This window comes from Mytilus trossulus, chromosome 5 (assembly GCF_036588685.1).
Source record: "Mytilus trossulus isolate FHL-02 chromosome 5, PNRI_Mtr1.1.1.hap1, whole genome shotgun sequence".
Lineage (NCBI taxonomy): Eukaryota > Metazoa > Mollusca > Bivalvia > Mytilida > Mytilidae > Mytilus > Mytilus trossulus.
Genome location: NC_086377.1, coordinates 9,938,580 through 9,955,204, shown reverse-complemented (window position 1 = coordinate 9,955,204; position 16,625 = coordinate 9,938,580). Strand labels below are relative to the sequence as shown.

The 16,625-nt window shown below is 32.3% G+C and overlaps 1 protein-coding gene and 1 long non-coding RNA gene across 2 annotated transcripts; one reads left to right on the top strand and one right to left on the bottom strand.

Moving 5' to 3' along the window:
• Positions 1-213: 213 nt before the first annotated feature.
• Positions 214-8,268, bottom strand: LOC134719400 (uncharacterized). The gene is made up of 3 exons (XR_010107576.1): positions 8,022-8,268; positions 5,642-5,676; positions 214-570 (listed from the first exon to the last, which is right to left on the bottom strand). It is a non-coding gene; the product is annotated as an uncharacterized LOC134719400 (long non-coding RNA).
• Positions 8,269-13,753: 5,485 nt separating this feature from the next.
• On the top strand, positions 13,754-16,625 carry LOC134719399 (uncharacterized). The gene is made up of 4 exons (XM_063582400.1): positions 13,754-14,240; positions 15,117-15,374; positions 15,710-15,856; positions 16,505-16,625. Exons 1-4 carry the CDS (start codon positions 13,754-13,756, stop codon positions 16,576-16,578), a joined length of 966 nt encoding a protein of 321 aa, XP_063438470.1. The 3' UTR covers positions 16,579-16,625.

The window sequence follows — 16,625 nt, the reverse complement described above, 5'->3', positions numbered from 1 at the left end:
TATACTCAGAATATAATCTACTGAAAAGATTTGGTTATACTCAAGCCAATGTGAAGAAGAAAAGGTACATGTATTAAGAATAAGACATCATCTTTGTCTGTTGGTCAATGGAAATTTTGTTCACTACAATTGTGATTTGAATGAATTGATTGTTGGTGGGTTGGTTCTATGATAGAATTTGCAAAATATGATGGTCATATAAATACTTCAAAATTGGTTATTTTAATTCTATTTATTTAAAAACTACATTTTTTTTAAACCCTGAAATTCATAATCATACAAAAAGTGTGTACCATAGTTCTTATTTCATTAGCATTATGTGGTATTTAAATGTACTTGTGGTTGACATATATATATACACTCCAAGTTTACTCTGTCTTGCTCTTTGTCTCACGAAACTGTTGAACTGTTAGTATTATTTTAACTGTTCTCCTGTTTACAATATTATAATTTTTGCTCATGAATTCGTTCCTTTACTTGCACTTCTCCTTGAAGAATTCCTTGGTCATGATGATATAATCCTGTTGTTCATAATCAATAATCCTATCCTTCGAAAATTTTCTACAGCAGCTGTAATGTAAAAACAAAAGAAAATTTATTTTGTTGGACTGTGCCAGGGCAATCATTTTTTTTAATGGAATAGCAAAGTATACTTAAACATAATTTTTATTTAAATCCCAGCATGAATGTATGTAGATGTTTGTAAGGAATGGAGATATATCCTTTTCATAAACACAAGTCTGCTTTACTTATCTCAAAACTAAAAAGTCTGATATACATGTATCAGTGAATCACTGTCACACAATACACCAAATATAGCCTATTGCTAATATCATATCTGAGTAACTGACCATTGGTCATTCTTGAAGGCTGTACAGTCTCTTGTGGTGAGTTGTCTCAATGGCAATTGTACCACATCTAATCTAATTTTTATACAAGTTAGAAAACTGTACATTGACTAATCGGTATATACATGTATCATAACTAACGGCTGTGTCGCTCACTTTGATTCATGTGCATATACTAAATGAAGGACACAGATGGATTCATTGCAAAATTGTGTTTTGGTGATGTGTTTGTAGATCTAACTATACTGAACATTCTTGCTGCTTACAATTTTATCTAACTATAATGTACTTGGCTCAGTAGTTAAAAATGTTTTGTAAATTACAAAATTTGTGATTTTTTTTTTAAATTGAGTGACTATAAAGGGCAATAAGTCATTGAGGGGTCAATTGACAATTTTATTCCTTTGACTTATGTGTAGCCTAGGTCTTACTGTACTGTTCATTTTTGCTGTTTACAGCTTATCTATATCTATAATAATATTCAAGAAAATAACCAAAAGTTGCAATTTTTTTTTAAATTACCAATCCAGGGGCAGCAACCCAACAACCAGTTGATCTATGCATCTGAACATTTTAGAGAAGGAACATCTTGACTTGATAAACAATTTGACCCAATCTCAGATATGCTCTAAATGCTTTGGTTTCTGAGATATGTCAAAATCTACATTTTACCCCTATGTTCTATTTATAGCCATGGTGGCCATCTTGGTGGGTTGGCTGGGTCACTGGACACATTTTTGAAACTAGAGCTAAAAAGTGTATACAGGGGCAGATCCAGCTATTTTAAAAAGGGGGGTTCCATTTACACCTCCCAATTCAAATGCATTGATCGTCCAAAAAAAGGGGGGTTCCAACCCCGGAACCCCCCCCCCCCCCCCTTCTGGTTCCACACCTGATATAGGCCAAGGTGCTAGATTTTTACAGACATGACAGATGGCATATAATTTTACACATAAAAGATTTATAGAAAGAAAAATGGGGATCAATTTTTGAAACTTTTTAAAGACGTTAAATGAATAAAACCTGAGGATTCCGATAATCTGATAAAAATCACAATTTAACACAAAACATGATAAGCACGTTTTGTTATGTGTTTACTTTTCTATATTGGCAAGAGGTATACACAGCTACTTTTGCATAGGTACTATTTCTGTACTTAAAATATCTAATACTGGAAATTTATTTTTAATATTTAGTACTATTTCTTTACTTTCAAATTATTGTAATATTTAGGTACTTTTATTTTACAGTACTTGATTTGTACTAAATATTTTGGTACAGAAATAATACAATATTCCAAGTTTGAAAGTCTTAATTTTAAGAGATTTGAAATAGAAAAAACTTTTAAAATGCTGAAAATGAAATGGTAGTAACCAAAAATCTGTAGTACCTAAATTTCAAGTACAAATTAAGTACTGTAAAATAAAGATACCTAAATATTTAAATAATTTTAAAGTAACAAAATAGTACTGAATATTTAAAGTAGATTTCCAGTACTACAGATTTTTAGTACAGAAATAGTACCTATGCAAAAGTAGCTGTGTAGGGGAGGGTTGAGATCTCACAAACATATTTAACCCTGCCGCATATTTGGGCCTGTCCCAAGTCAGGAGCCTCTGGCCTTTGTTAGTCTTGTATCATTTTAATTTTAGTTTCTTGTGTACAATTTGGAAATAAGTATGGCGTTCATTATCACTGAACTAGTGTATATTTTTTTAGGGGCCAGCTGAAGGACGCCTCCGGGTGTTGGAATTTCTCACTACATTGAAGACCTGTTGGTTACCTTCTGCTGTTGTTTTTTTCTATGGTCAGGTTGTTGTCTCTTTGACACATTCCCCATTTCCATTCTCAATTTTATCCTTAATAAATATAGTAAATGATAAATTTTGTAGACACATGTTTAGAAATTGTCTTTGAATAACTCAATGTATCCTATATATATATGTCGTGTACATTTTATTATTTTGTACAGGTTATTACTTGTACAAAAACATTGTAGGAGTAATTACTTGTATGATGCCATCATACGAGTTATTACCTGTACAAATATAACTGTACCAGTAATTACTTGTACAATTTTTGTTGAGAAAAAGATAATAACTTGTACAACACAATATATTTGACTTGTATGTGCTTTTACTTTTGGTTTAAACAAAATGTTTCATTGAAAAAACATTTTTTTTTAGTTAGTAAGTCTGGGATTGTTTTTTCAATTGTCGGGTATTTTTCAGTTACTATTTTTTCGTATTTATTTATTTATTTATTTGTGTGTATATTTTTGTCCAGCCTTCATTATAGGCGAAAAAGCGGGACATAGCGATCGTACATTGTGACGGCGTCATTGGTGGCGGCGTCCACAAGTATTCACTCTGTGGTAAAAAAAAATGAAATGTTAGTTACTTTCTTTAACTGTGCTGGACAGAAGCTTGTTTATGATCATAAGATAGTATCCAGAAGTAAATTTTGTAAAAATAGAATACCTGCCTTTCAGTATTTTTCATGAAATGGACTTTTTCTACCGGGAAACATTACATCTGTTAAAAAAATAACACCATTTTTTCCGTATTTTACTTATAAATGGAGTTTTTTTTGCCAGGGAACAATAGATTCACTCTATTGTTAAAACTTTTTAAAATTCTAACAACTTTCTTAAACTATTGGAAATTTGTCAAGGTAGTTTTTGATAAAGTTGAAGTCCAATCAACTTGAAACTTAGTACACATGTTCCCCATGATATGATCTTTCCAATGTTAATGCCAAATTAGATTTATTTTTATCAAATTTCATGGTCCATTGATATGGAAAATGATAGTGCGAGTGGTGCACCCCTGTACTTTGGACACATTCTTGTTTTAATACTATTTGATATGGGCTTTGCTAATTATTGAAGGCCGTTTGGTGACCTATAGCTGTTTATGTCTGTGTCATCTTTTGTTTAGAGATGTCTCATTGGCAATTGTATCAATGACAATGAAATGTTAGAATAATTCAGACTCACGACAAACGCCGAGTAACAACATAACCAAGCATGAGAAATTGAGCAAATTAAGCTGAACAGCTTGTTGCCACTTTAGTACTGACTACTGGTACAAAGCGACAACGTCGTTTAAAGTGAAATTAAAACAATACCCTTCTACATTTTATTTTCAAAAATAAATCATAATAAAAAGTTGCATATGTAAAATCATATACCGGAATAAAAGGTTAAACCTAATAGATCAAAGTAGAAGCACATACAAATCAAAGATATGGTGTTGTACAAGTTATTATCTTTTTATCAACAAAAATTGTACAAGTAATTACTGGTACAATTATATTTGTATAGGTAATAACCCGTATGATGGCATCATACAAGTAAGTACCCATACAAAATTTTTGTACAAGTAATAACCTGTACAAAATAATAAAATGTACACGACATATATATATATGCATCATTCATATTTGCCTAGAAGATATTTTGTTTTCTTTTAACAGTTTGTTAGATCTGTACTATAGTATATATAGGATCTGATCATACACCAAAGAACATATTTGACAAACCTAAGAAAGAAAAAATAATAATAGTTTATACATTACTATATAAAAAAAGTTTAGATTTTTTTACCCTCCCTTAAATAGATGATCATGAAGTTTATGTTTAACTGTTACAGCCTTTAAATAGTATATATATGTGTGGCTATTGCCCAGAATCAGGGTCAAACAAGAATGTGTCCTCAGTACATGAATGCCCCACTCGCACTATCATTTTCCATGTTCAGTGGACCATGAAATTGGGGTAAAAACTCTAATCTGGCATTACAATTAGAAAAATCATATCATAGGGAACATGTGTTCTAAGTTTGAAGTTGATTGGACTTCAACTTCATCAAAAACTACCTTGACAAAAACTTTAATCTGAAGCGGGACAGACGGACAAACGAACGAACGCACAGACCAGAAAACATAATGCCCCTCTACTATCGTAGGTGGGGCATAAAAAACTTAATTACATGATTGTGAATCTGCTATTCAACATGTCTCCTCTTTTTTTTTGTGGTTTACTGTTCAGTCTTCTATAATTAGTTTTCTAAATAATGGTGTGTGGACTTATTGTTGTTGTTTTGTTTTATAAGATTTAAGTTTCTCTTCCACTTGTAAGTTGTGAATGTGTCTTTTAATTTTTCTGTATCATCATGACCATTCTTTTTATGATTAACAACTCATTGAGGGAGTTGACAAGACAATTTTGTAGTTGTTAGTGTTAAGCTATAGTAAACAAGGTTTTCAGTATATAGTCTAACGATCAAATATTGCTAGTTTTCTCCAAATTGCTGATATCACGCATGATTTTAAGGTAATTTTCATTCCAGCTATTTGACATGTTTGACCTTATGACATTATTTGTTGATCTTGTCTTTTTGAACATACACATCGGGGCCTTTTATAGCGGACAATGCGATATGGGTTTTGCTCATTGTTAAGGGCTGTACAGTGACCTATAGTTGTTTATGTCTGTCATTTTGGTCTCTTTTGGACAGTTGTTTCATTGGCAATCATAGCACATCTTATTTTTTTATATTGTTGACCTGCCAACACAAGGCCATGGAAAGTATAGGCTGACCAATTATTCATCTTGTTTTCCCCTTTCTTCTGATGCAAGGCAAAATGACATACATTTTTCGATCACAAAGTTGAAATGTCATTATGAGAATTTACAATGTACATGTACATCATACATGACAAATTGATAGTTACTGCTTATAATTGTTTGCTACAAAACAGTCTCACTATAAATGAGATCTAATACTTACCAATTTATATTCAGTTGTTGGAAAAATGATTGGCACTGAAATTAAAAAAAAATTAAAATATTTTCATGCATACATGTACAATGTGTATATGTTGAGTAATAATTTGTAATGTTGTACAAATTAAATTTGTACAGATTTTTTTGTACGTACAAGTTATCAGTGATTTAAGATCTTCTGAACAGAAATGGATGATGCAAGGACACAGTCTTTTGCTTCGCATATCTCTGTCATATTTTCACAACTTCATAATACAGTCTAATACTGAGCATTGCAATATTGATTCAAAAACATTATACATTTATAAGACCACACAAAGATTTTGTATGGATATGAATATATGGTATATTAAGTAAAAAATAAAATTAGAGTTTAAACTATTCAGGTATCCTCATGTCCAGATTGAAGACTAGGAGAATAGGATTAAATGTTAGGTTGATGTGGGTTTTTTTTAATTTAAAACATTGCACTGGTACATTTTATAAAATACACCTATACATTTTGTATCTGACACCTGTTGCAAGAATGTAGGTGTCAAAAAACTTATAACTTGTACAAAAACCCTGTACAAATTATAATTTGTACAAACTAACATCTTGTACACAACATATACATGAATATTATACAGGTACAAATAACTTGCATAATCTGCAAATATTTTTACAAAATATACTTGACAATCAGGTGGATAGTTTCATCAACGCATCATGGCATGTGTGTGTGTGACATTAGCATTCATATTGCAGGCTGCATCTCCTTATTTTGAAATTAGCATGGTATCTTTTTTAAGATTTGTATCAATTTGACAGTTCTAAAAAAGGTTTAAACTTCAAAATGTTATTGCTTTTGGCACTGCAGGTTTGTAGACATACATGTATACAGATGCAGAATTCATTTTGTGATTCATATAAGCATACGTTTTTTAAAAACAGAGAACAGAAACTACAGATTCAGCCATTTTTTCTAATAATGGGGCATATCTCTTTGACTCCACAAAATTTCCTCAATCTGTGCTTTGTGGTAATAAGCATTGTGTATATGTAGTAGCACTTTCATAATATTTAGTCGAGACAAACTTATGTTGGATTATGAAACATTATAACGAGACTGCCTATGATCAATCAGGTATCCAATATCCAAGTACATGTAGTTACAAAGCATATATTTATAAAAATAAGATGTGGTATGATTGACAATATGAATAAGAGTTTAAAGACATTCACAATTCTCCACAAGCAGTCTTCACGATGAAGTATTAAATCTACAGGCCCGGGGCTAAAATTTTGTATTTTTTTAGTTAGATTCTGTTGGCCTGTAGATATGATTTTTACAGGCCCGAGAGTAATTCTACTAGCCTGGGCTTTTTTGATTGAGTTAAGTCTGCCAATTGATATTTTATTGTATGTTTTTCTATGTTGTGATGTTATGCTATTGTTTCAGAAAAAGGGAGAAGGTTTGGATCCATTAAAACGTTTAATCCCGCTGCAAATGTTTGCACCTGTCCTAAGTCAGGAATCTGATGTACAGTAGTTGTCGTTTGTTTATGTAATATATACGCGTCTTCGTTTCTCGTTTTGTTTATATAGATTAGACCGTTGGTTTTCCCGTTTGAATGGTTTTACACTAGTAATTTTGGGGCCATTTATAGCTTGTTGTTCTGTGTGAGCCAAGGCTCCGTGTTGAAGGCCGTACTTTAACCTATAATGGTTTAATTTTTGAATTGTTATTTGGATGGAGAGTTGTCTCATTGGCACTCACACCACATCTTCCTATATCTGTTATCCTATGTATATTTCTTGTTAAAACTATGTACATGTTATGCAGTTTTTAGAATAATATACAATGTCAACTGTGTCTGTGTCATTGACATTGTATTAAACTTATTGTCAAATTCATACATTTTATGTTGAATAAAGTCAAAGCCAATTTATCTTGGGGTTGGGAGTGGGGAATGGCTAATTTAATTAGAATGGGAATTTACTTAATGCAGATGTGGTTCTGGTACCCAACCCTTGAATTTTCATATATTATTTAAATAAATAAAACCTAATTTTTTATAAGTTTGAAGTAAAATGGTTGCACCATCCCTAATATTTTTCAAATAATATCTAATTCAGTTTATAAAACCTTTATGCCATTTAAATATATTTTTTTCGTTTTTGAAAACAGTAGGGCGAACGAACACATGGCGAAATGGTCATGCAATAACTTGAAAAAGCCAAGGACGAACGGACTTGGCATGAATGTTTGTTTGTTTGTACATGTCCTATACAAATATATGGAAACCCTGATTAGCAACGATTCAACATTGCATTCAACACACTTAATAAATGTACTTGTGATTGTTTTTAAAAGCGATCTGAGTGATCTACCCAAATCTTACCAAAATAGCTAAGTTATCTGAATCTGCCTCTTGTTGCGTGGAACGTTTGACAAGTCGTTCCCATTTTCAAAGCTGAAAAGCGACTCTCTTCTCGGAAAATAATCCCCCTCTGCTTGGTTTGCATATCTTTTTCCATTTTAATTCAAATGTCCGTCTCTCCAGGTACAACATTTCTCATGAACAATCGCACCCAGCGTCCTTGTCGTCTGCGTCATAACATCTAAAAAAGGAAAACCGAATCCGGACTCAATATCCCGATTACGTTACTGGTTCCCGCTGAAGCATTTTCAATGTCTCAGTCTATAAATTTTAGTATATTATAAGTTCTATCGTTGTTGATACTGCCTTTTCAAAAAGGAATGACTGGCCTCGGAAATTGAATAACGGCATTTATAAAATTGCACCTGTCTTGAAACCTTCGACTTCGTTTTCTGAAAAACTAATTAAAGGGGGATGAGGATGTCACTTTATATATTATTAGACCCTTATTAGGTAAAGTGCTAAAATATGGTTCACGATGTATTCATTCGTGGGCTAACCTTTCAAATAGAGCCTATTATAAACTCCAGAAATAAGCTGCATATTTATGAATTTTTAGTGACGAGGGGTGAGGGTTGGATGGGTCTTCATCCTAAAATGAGGCGGGATAGGACCTTTATCGAGACTCCGGGATGTTTTTAAGCTCGGGAATTCGGGATTTACCCTACCGGGATCCGGGAATTATTTTTTCGAATTTCGGGACCTCGGGATTTCGAATTTTTTTAGCCCGGGATTTCGGGATTCAAGTGTGTTTTTAAGCTCGGGATTTCGGGATCAAGACCCCTCCTGGGGTCACAGAATAGAAGTTCCTTCATAATATAAGTTCCAAAAGGAAAAGATATTCTGGAATATAATTTCCCCAGGAATAAATATTACAGTACATGTTCCTATAACGAAATAAATGGTATAGAATAGTTTGTTCCAACAGGAATAGGTATTATGACATTGTTTATAATAAAGTGTTCACTGGAACTTCTGTTAGGTGGAACACATATACGTTGACACTTACCCCCTCTTAAATACCGAACTTAAAACATGAAATACAGAGGTCCCGAATTTAAAGAAATTTAAAACCCTGACATCCCGAAAAAGGAAAAAGAGAATTGCCGGATCCCGAAAGGATCAATCACAGGGGTTTGACTGAAAAATCAACCGGTTCGCACGAAATTTCCATGTTCAAAGTCAGTTGATTAGGTTCACCTGGTTGTGCAGATTAATTAAAAATATTTATGTCTCTGGCATACATGTCATTCTCTCTTAAATATTTATATAGCTATAGGTAGCTGAGTGAATGTTATATTAAAATGGGTATATTTTTAGGCAAAAATGACACACCCTTCAGAGTTCTGTGGGTTTTTTTTTGGCACTGCTCAAGATGCATTCTTATTGACTTTATATAGTTTTGAATTCACATATCATACATGCAGCAATACACATAACTTTCAATAACCCCTCACGATCCAAGATTCTGAATGAGGACTCATGCTTAGCAAAACAGTATGATTGGTGTTCGTTATAGTTTTTCCATCCGATAATATGAATTTAAACAATCCTACCATTTGATATTTAGGGGAAGATGAAAAATTTCTTCCTTCAATTTTTTTTTCCATGCAAAACTTCCATATTGTCAAATTATAAGATCAAGAAGCATATATGCAGAATAAGGGAGGATTAAAGTTGAAAATTAGGGGTACAGTAACAAGCATGTGTAGCAACAAAAACAAAAATTATCAATCCTGAAAAAAATCCTCCTTTTCTACAGGCGTTTCAAATGGCCCGGTGTACACACATCTCCTGATAAAAAAAAAAAAAAAAAAACTTATAAGCTTGAATAAAAAGAGTGGTGTATGCTCCCAAATGTCACTCACTATTTGGGGTACATGGGGCTCATAACAACGACCCCCCTCAAACCGGCAAAAGGATTATAAAGTTGATATTTAGATTGCTATTTTACTGTCAAAGCCATAGCCTAATATGAAGACCAAAATTTCTGGCTACATGGAGACATTTATGTCTATAATTAATATTAACATTTGTGTAATAGGAACAGAAGTGTCCAAGATTTTTGGAAGTGGTGACATTGTAGAAGAACAAAATATTGGCAGATTTTATGTCAAAAATGATTTTTATTTTAAAATCATCGGCAAAGGGGGCATATATATGACATCTATGCCACCGTATTAAAAACTATTTAAAAAATCACACATTCATTCGTTTTTAATTGAGACAAAATGAATAAAGATAAAAATAAAGAATAACAATCAGTGTCTATATATATATATATATATACAACTCGTCTAAACATCAACCCAACAATGTTAGATCTGTAAATTTGCTTTCGCAAATTTTTGGTTCTTCCCTCGCCGGGATTCGAACCCATGCTACTGTGATATCGTGACACCAAATCGCCTGCACTGCAGCCGTCCCGCTAGACCACACGACCACCTGGGCTCTCAAAAAAAGAGCTTTCGGTGGCCATATGTTACCTTTCCACGTCAGTTTTAATCTAGCGGCGTACTACAGTACATGATATATAAGGCATGAAGATGTTATATATATATATTCAGATTACTGGATGGTCATGAACGTGAACTGGACTGAAAGGCAAAACAATGTTTTATGTGACCTCGAGTCCTCTTATTTTTGACTGATTAAGCAGGGGTAGATCCATGTAACCAATTTTTACACTTATAACAAACAAGAGACAAAACTCACAAAACAAATATGCTGGGACTATAGTCCTAGAAATATTAAACCTTTCAGAAGACCAGCCAACGTAAATAATTAATCACCCCCCCCCCCCCCCCCCCCCCCATCCCCGAAAATATATTTACTAACTGTGATTATAAACAGAATAAATCAACATATGACCATGGAAATATCACATCCATGTCCTTCTGATCCTTACTGATATTTCTATTCTCATTTTACTGTAAAACAAAGGCGGATTAGGTAGAAGTGCTTCAACAACAAAGATATATTCTCAAACGTATATTATTGAATAATACATTTAGCGTATTAAACTTCAACATTTCATAATAACTTATAAATATCTGATTCATTTATTCACACAGCCCAGTCACACAGTCAGTCAGGTTTTAACAGCATCTGTGATTTATTACAAATAGCCGACATCTTTTTAAAATATGGTTTCAATGGTAATTAATTTGGTGATACTTTGTGAATGTCCTTTATTTTTTGGTTACTTATATAAATTCCTTTACAAATTATTTTTTACTGTCGAAGACTTTAGAGAATACTGATTTTGTGTTCGTCTTATACTTTTCTCTGCATGTAAACATTAATAGGTTACTAGAGGCTACGTTTCGCTCCCCTGTACATATTTATCCCTTCAAAAGAAAACAAAATCCAAGTTGGGATGCTCTCTGTCATGCTTCCTACATAAAACAGTGAACATTTTTTTGTTCTGATTAGTGAGTGTATAAATATATTGTTAAAATGGCAATTAAGCCAGTTGCTTAATCATTAGGTCAGAATTGAGTAAGGCTTAGATGGTGTTGTAGTACCTGACTTATCAGAGGCATATATTTTTTTTTTAAATGTACATACATGTGATATATTGTATTATACAGCTATGTGCTATAATGTGTTACAGTCTTTTGAAGTCATGATAGTACATATTTTTAGTGTTTTGGCCATTCTTTCTTCATTGCCATATTCTAATTGCCCAATACTTTAAAATGGGGGTGGGGGAGGTGAGGGGAGGGGAGGGGGTGGACAAGGGAAATAAATCAAATTTATCTTAATATGAGTATACATTTTTTGTACTTTGTAATCAGTTATAGAAACTATTATTTTAAATTAACTCCCATTGACTCAGCAGATACATCTAACCTTAAGTGGAAATTATTCATTTCAAACAAGAAGATACTATAGGAATATTTTTATACGTGTATCAAAGACATACATTGTAAATACATTTGAACATTGTACATGTACATGTATGTCTAGAGATGTAACTATACAGTTTAAGTAAAATAAAATTAAACTTGAGAAACAAGGACTGTTTGAAAAGGTACATTTTTTCAATTGATAATTTATGTTTAAAATTTGTGTGAAATTTCTCATGTTGAATGAATGTTTCACCCTTTTCACCTTTTTTTTTATTCATTTAAAAATAAGGGGATATGTGGTATGATTGCCAATAAGATTACCTCTGAGTTCAACTGAAAATTTGCACATGCATTTTTAAAATTCTAGATTCACATGTATGACTACATTTAATGTGTAAATTTTATGTGTAATAATTATACATACAATATAGCTTATAAAGGAGGAAAATGTGCACAAAGAGGCTTATCATTAACAGATAATTTTAACCATTATGCAAATAGTCATGTTTTATTATGCTGTTCTAATTTTTTTGTCAGCTTCTACACTATTTATAGATATACTCTCTAGAAAATAAAAAGCGATGGAAAATAAATTGTTAAAAAACATAATCAATTTGGTGTAAAATTTTCTTGAAACTAAAAATGAGTTTTATTATGAGAAAAAAAGCTGCGTAACACAAAAATATATAATGGAAACACATGTAAAACATGCGTAAAACATATGTTTTACGTGCGTTTTTAAAACATACGTTTAACGTACGTGATGTATTACGCCCGTTTCAAAACAGGCGTTAAACACCCGTTTTGGTACAGGCGTTTAACGCATGTTGGCTAAACATGCGTTTTCCATACGTAAAACATACGTTTTACAGACGTTTTTTAAAACGTACGTAAAACGTGCGTTGCACTTTTTGCTGTGTAGAAAAATCAGTACAAGAAAAATTAAACAAACACAGAAACACGCAGAAATAAAAACACAGTTAACTATAATAAATCTTTCATAACACAACAACACGCTAATGCGGAAAATTATTAGAAAAACATTGACATATAATTCAAGACAACCCACATTTCAAAAATATTTTTGATAAAAAACTTGCAATAGCATTCAAAAGAAACAGGACCATTGGAGATATCGTTAAGAAACACTTGAAATAAATCAATGTCACCCTATATAAATCAATTAAAAAGTTACACTTAAACCAAAGGAAGGTGTGCTGACAATAAAAACTTCATATTGAACATGAGGACCTTCAACATAAGTTAACGTTTATTTATACGACCTATTATGGATTTGTAATTTGATATCGTTTTACTTGTCGACGTGTTTAGTCATATAGATGTGACGGTGCTAATGTAGTTCTACGTCTCTTTTTTCAATTATGATTATGATTTTTTTTTTTATTTTGTTAACATCAACATGAATAACTGGTCGGTTATAGCGCATACTGGTTTACAAGACTGTATTATTACTATTTATTAACCAACTTACTACAATATGTATAGAAATGCCTATGCTTTATAAAAGGAAGATTTCGACATCTGGTCATTATGAACGGAGAAATTGCTACAGCCAGTCATTACGAAATCTCAGCCATGCATTACGACATCACACCCGTGCATTACGAAATCACAGCCATGCATTATGAACAGATCAAACGGGACATCGATTAAATCAAAATGTCGTTTATTTCTTTCATTTTTTGAATTTATGAGGGTTGAGAATCAAAAAAATTAAAAGTTGTGTTTAATATTCGTAAATACACACTTTAGCATTACTCTACACTTAAAGCGCCACCTGTACTGTTTATTTGTTTGAGCAGACTACCCTGCGTGAAAATGGAAGATGAAGGTTTGCCGTGGAGCAGTCCGAAGAAAGTTTCAGACAGATTTGCGAAAAACGGGGAGGATATGCTTGAAGTACTTGTCAATGACATAGACCGCTATGAACAATTAAGTAATAGAGAAGAGTTGTTGGCATTAGCCAGCGCTCTAGCCGGTAGAGGTGTTATTCTCGAGGAGGTCCCCCTTGACCATGTTGACTCTGTGGTCAATCTTGAGCAATGTGATGCCGCCATACATGTACAAAACCCTGAAGATTTACTCCAAAATAATCCAAATGAGGTGAATGATGGTAGATATAAAGCTGTTACGATTAGTGACACTGAACAATTTATTCTTGCTAACAGAAATGCTAATACTTGCACCAAAACTAAATCAGATTTGAAAATGTTTTATGAGTGGGCTCTATCCAATGGCGAGATGCGGATGGTTGAAGACGTACCTTTTCCAGAGCTTGACGGGCTGCTCGCAAGGTTTTATCTAGGTACGTTTGCACATTACTTAATCTAATATGCTAATCTATGCTTTATATTGTATCTCAAGTAATAAAAAAATAAGTAGTACATGTTCATCATGTACAGTGAGAGGGGATGGGACCTTTATCCGGAAATATGGGATCGGGTGTTTTTAAGCTCTGTAGTTCGGGATTGACCTTTTCAGGATCTGGGAATTCTTTTTTTCAAATTTCGGTAACTTAGAATTTCATAGTTTAAAGCCCAGGATTTTTGGATCAGGACCCCTCCTAGCCCCCCTCTACAATGTAACTGTGTAAGGCCTAAGGGTAAGAACGGGGCACTCCCCATGATGAATGACAATATTTAGTAACATAGGGGTCAGTAATAAAATTAAATAAACCGTTTATTCCTTTTGATACTTACAATTTGACATATGACGTAAACAAATATTGTTCAATTTAACGGTAGTATAAAAAAAGACAACAAAGGGCATTCCTACTGTCATAATATGTATTAACAACAACCTGCTATCCTGTAAATTTCTTATGTAACCCATTTAGTATAAAATGAGGTTGTAAAATGTGTATGCCAATTGACCATGTTGACATCAGGCTAACTAACCCTTGTAATAAAGAAAAAAACCAAATCAAATTTGATTTATTTCAATTATAATTCAGAATCATAATTATTCATCGTGTTCATTTAGATAGGTTTTGCTCCAGTTAACTAATTTTATATTTATTTACATAATTGATTTGCAACCCTTTAAATATGTATACATTGTAAGTCTGCGAATAATGAACCTAAAATATAAATTTTCACTTGTTACTTGTAAATGTACATGTCAACTTGTTAATCTGATTGTTCAAATTTTTGAATTTCACAATACTTTTTGTAAATTTCAGGTGTACGACGACGTGATGGAGAAGAATATGAACCTGATACATTGTCAGGAGTTAAGAACAGCATTGATCGCCACCTAAAAGACTTAAAGATAAATGTCGATATTAAAAAACATGAAGCATTTAGTCACTCTAGGAGAGTTCTAGAAGCTAAAAGGAAAGATCTAAAATCTCAAGGAAAAGGAAACAAAAAAAACAGGGCTGAACCATTGGATTCTGATGAAATTCAAAAATTGTACGAAAAACAAATTCTAGGTGCAGGTATGTATAGTATTAACATTAAAACTTAAAGGTTCATAATTTTAAAATTTTGTGCCAGTCCTACATCCGTAAGGCTAAGTTGTGTCTTGCCTGCATGTCTTAAAAAAATTTTGTGTGATTAACTTTAAAGCGTCCGAGTATACTTAACAGTACTACCAGTACTAGGAATTGGAAAAACATCAAATTATTTAATGTGTAGGAGTTGTTTCCCTTTAACCATCAAACATGAACAAATGTTTTAGTGAAATGGGAACATGAATATTTCATACTTCAAATTTTCGCACTACAATGTAATTACTTGTTCATGTATGCTTATGCTTTTTTTTTCTTTCTAGCCAATCCAAATGCGTTACTGAACACAGTGTGGCTAAATAATGGAGTGCATTATGGCTTTAGAGGAAGACAAGAATACACAAACTTAAGATTAGGAGATTTAAAGTTGCTTAAAGATGGTTCTGGAACAGAGTATGTTGAATTCTATGGTATGTTTAATTACGTTGTATGTATTTTAAACTTTATGCCATTAAAGAAGACCAATAAAGAAAAATATATGATTTTAATGGAACATGCAGTAAATTAATGATGATCATGATAATTTAAAACACATATCAAGACATAATTGATTTTCATAAATATTTTTCTCATTAAAATTCATTTTACAAAGTAACAATGTGCACAACTTAATATGATTTTTTAAACTGTTCTGAAATGAAATATGTGTCGAAAACAGCAACCTGGTCCGTGGTGAATGTGTCAAAGACAGCAACCTAACAAAAGAGTTAAAAACAACTCAATGCAACCAAAATTTCTATTTTACAAAATTACTACTACAGATAAAAACACAAAACATAACATATTAACACTGTCAACAACATAAGATCATTTATGAGAGTCAAAATAAATATTTGCCAAAAAGTTGTGTTTTTTAGGGCCAAAGTGTCATTTATTAATAAATATTTTCCAAGTTGTATTTAAAAAATTAGTGCAAACAATAAACAAAAAAGGAATATGTTTCTTAAATCCATTTTAATTGTAATTTAGACTAATTAAAAAAAATCACTTTATAACTCTTTTAATAGCTATCCTTAACCCTACATGTTCATGAATAACTTTGCTTTTTTATATTTTAGAACGCACCACGAAAACAAGAACTGGGGCAAAATCAGGAGATGTCAGAGATGTCACTCCAAAAATGTTTGCTTAACCTAACAGTGACTATTGTCCAGTTAAATTGTTTAAGTTTTATGTTTC

Excerpts from the sequence above, each read along its gene's own strand:
- LOC134719399 (XM_063582400.1), top strand. The coding sequence starts at position 13,754 with ATGGAAGATGAAGGTTTGCCGTGGAGCAGTCCGAAGAAAGTTTCAGAC. Across the intron at positions 14,241-15,116 it reads GCTCGCAAGGTTTTATCTAG|GTGTACGACGACGTGATGGA; the intron begins GTACGTTTGCAC and ends TGTAAATTTCAG. Across the intron at positions 15,375-15,709 it reads AAAACAAATTCTAGGTGCAG|CCAATCCAAATGCGTTACTG; the intron begins GTATGTATAGTA and ends TTTTCTTTCTAG.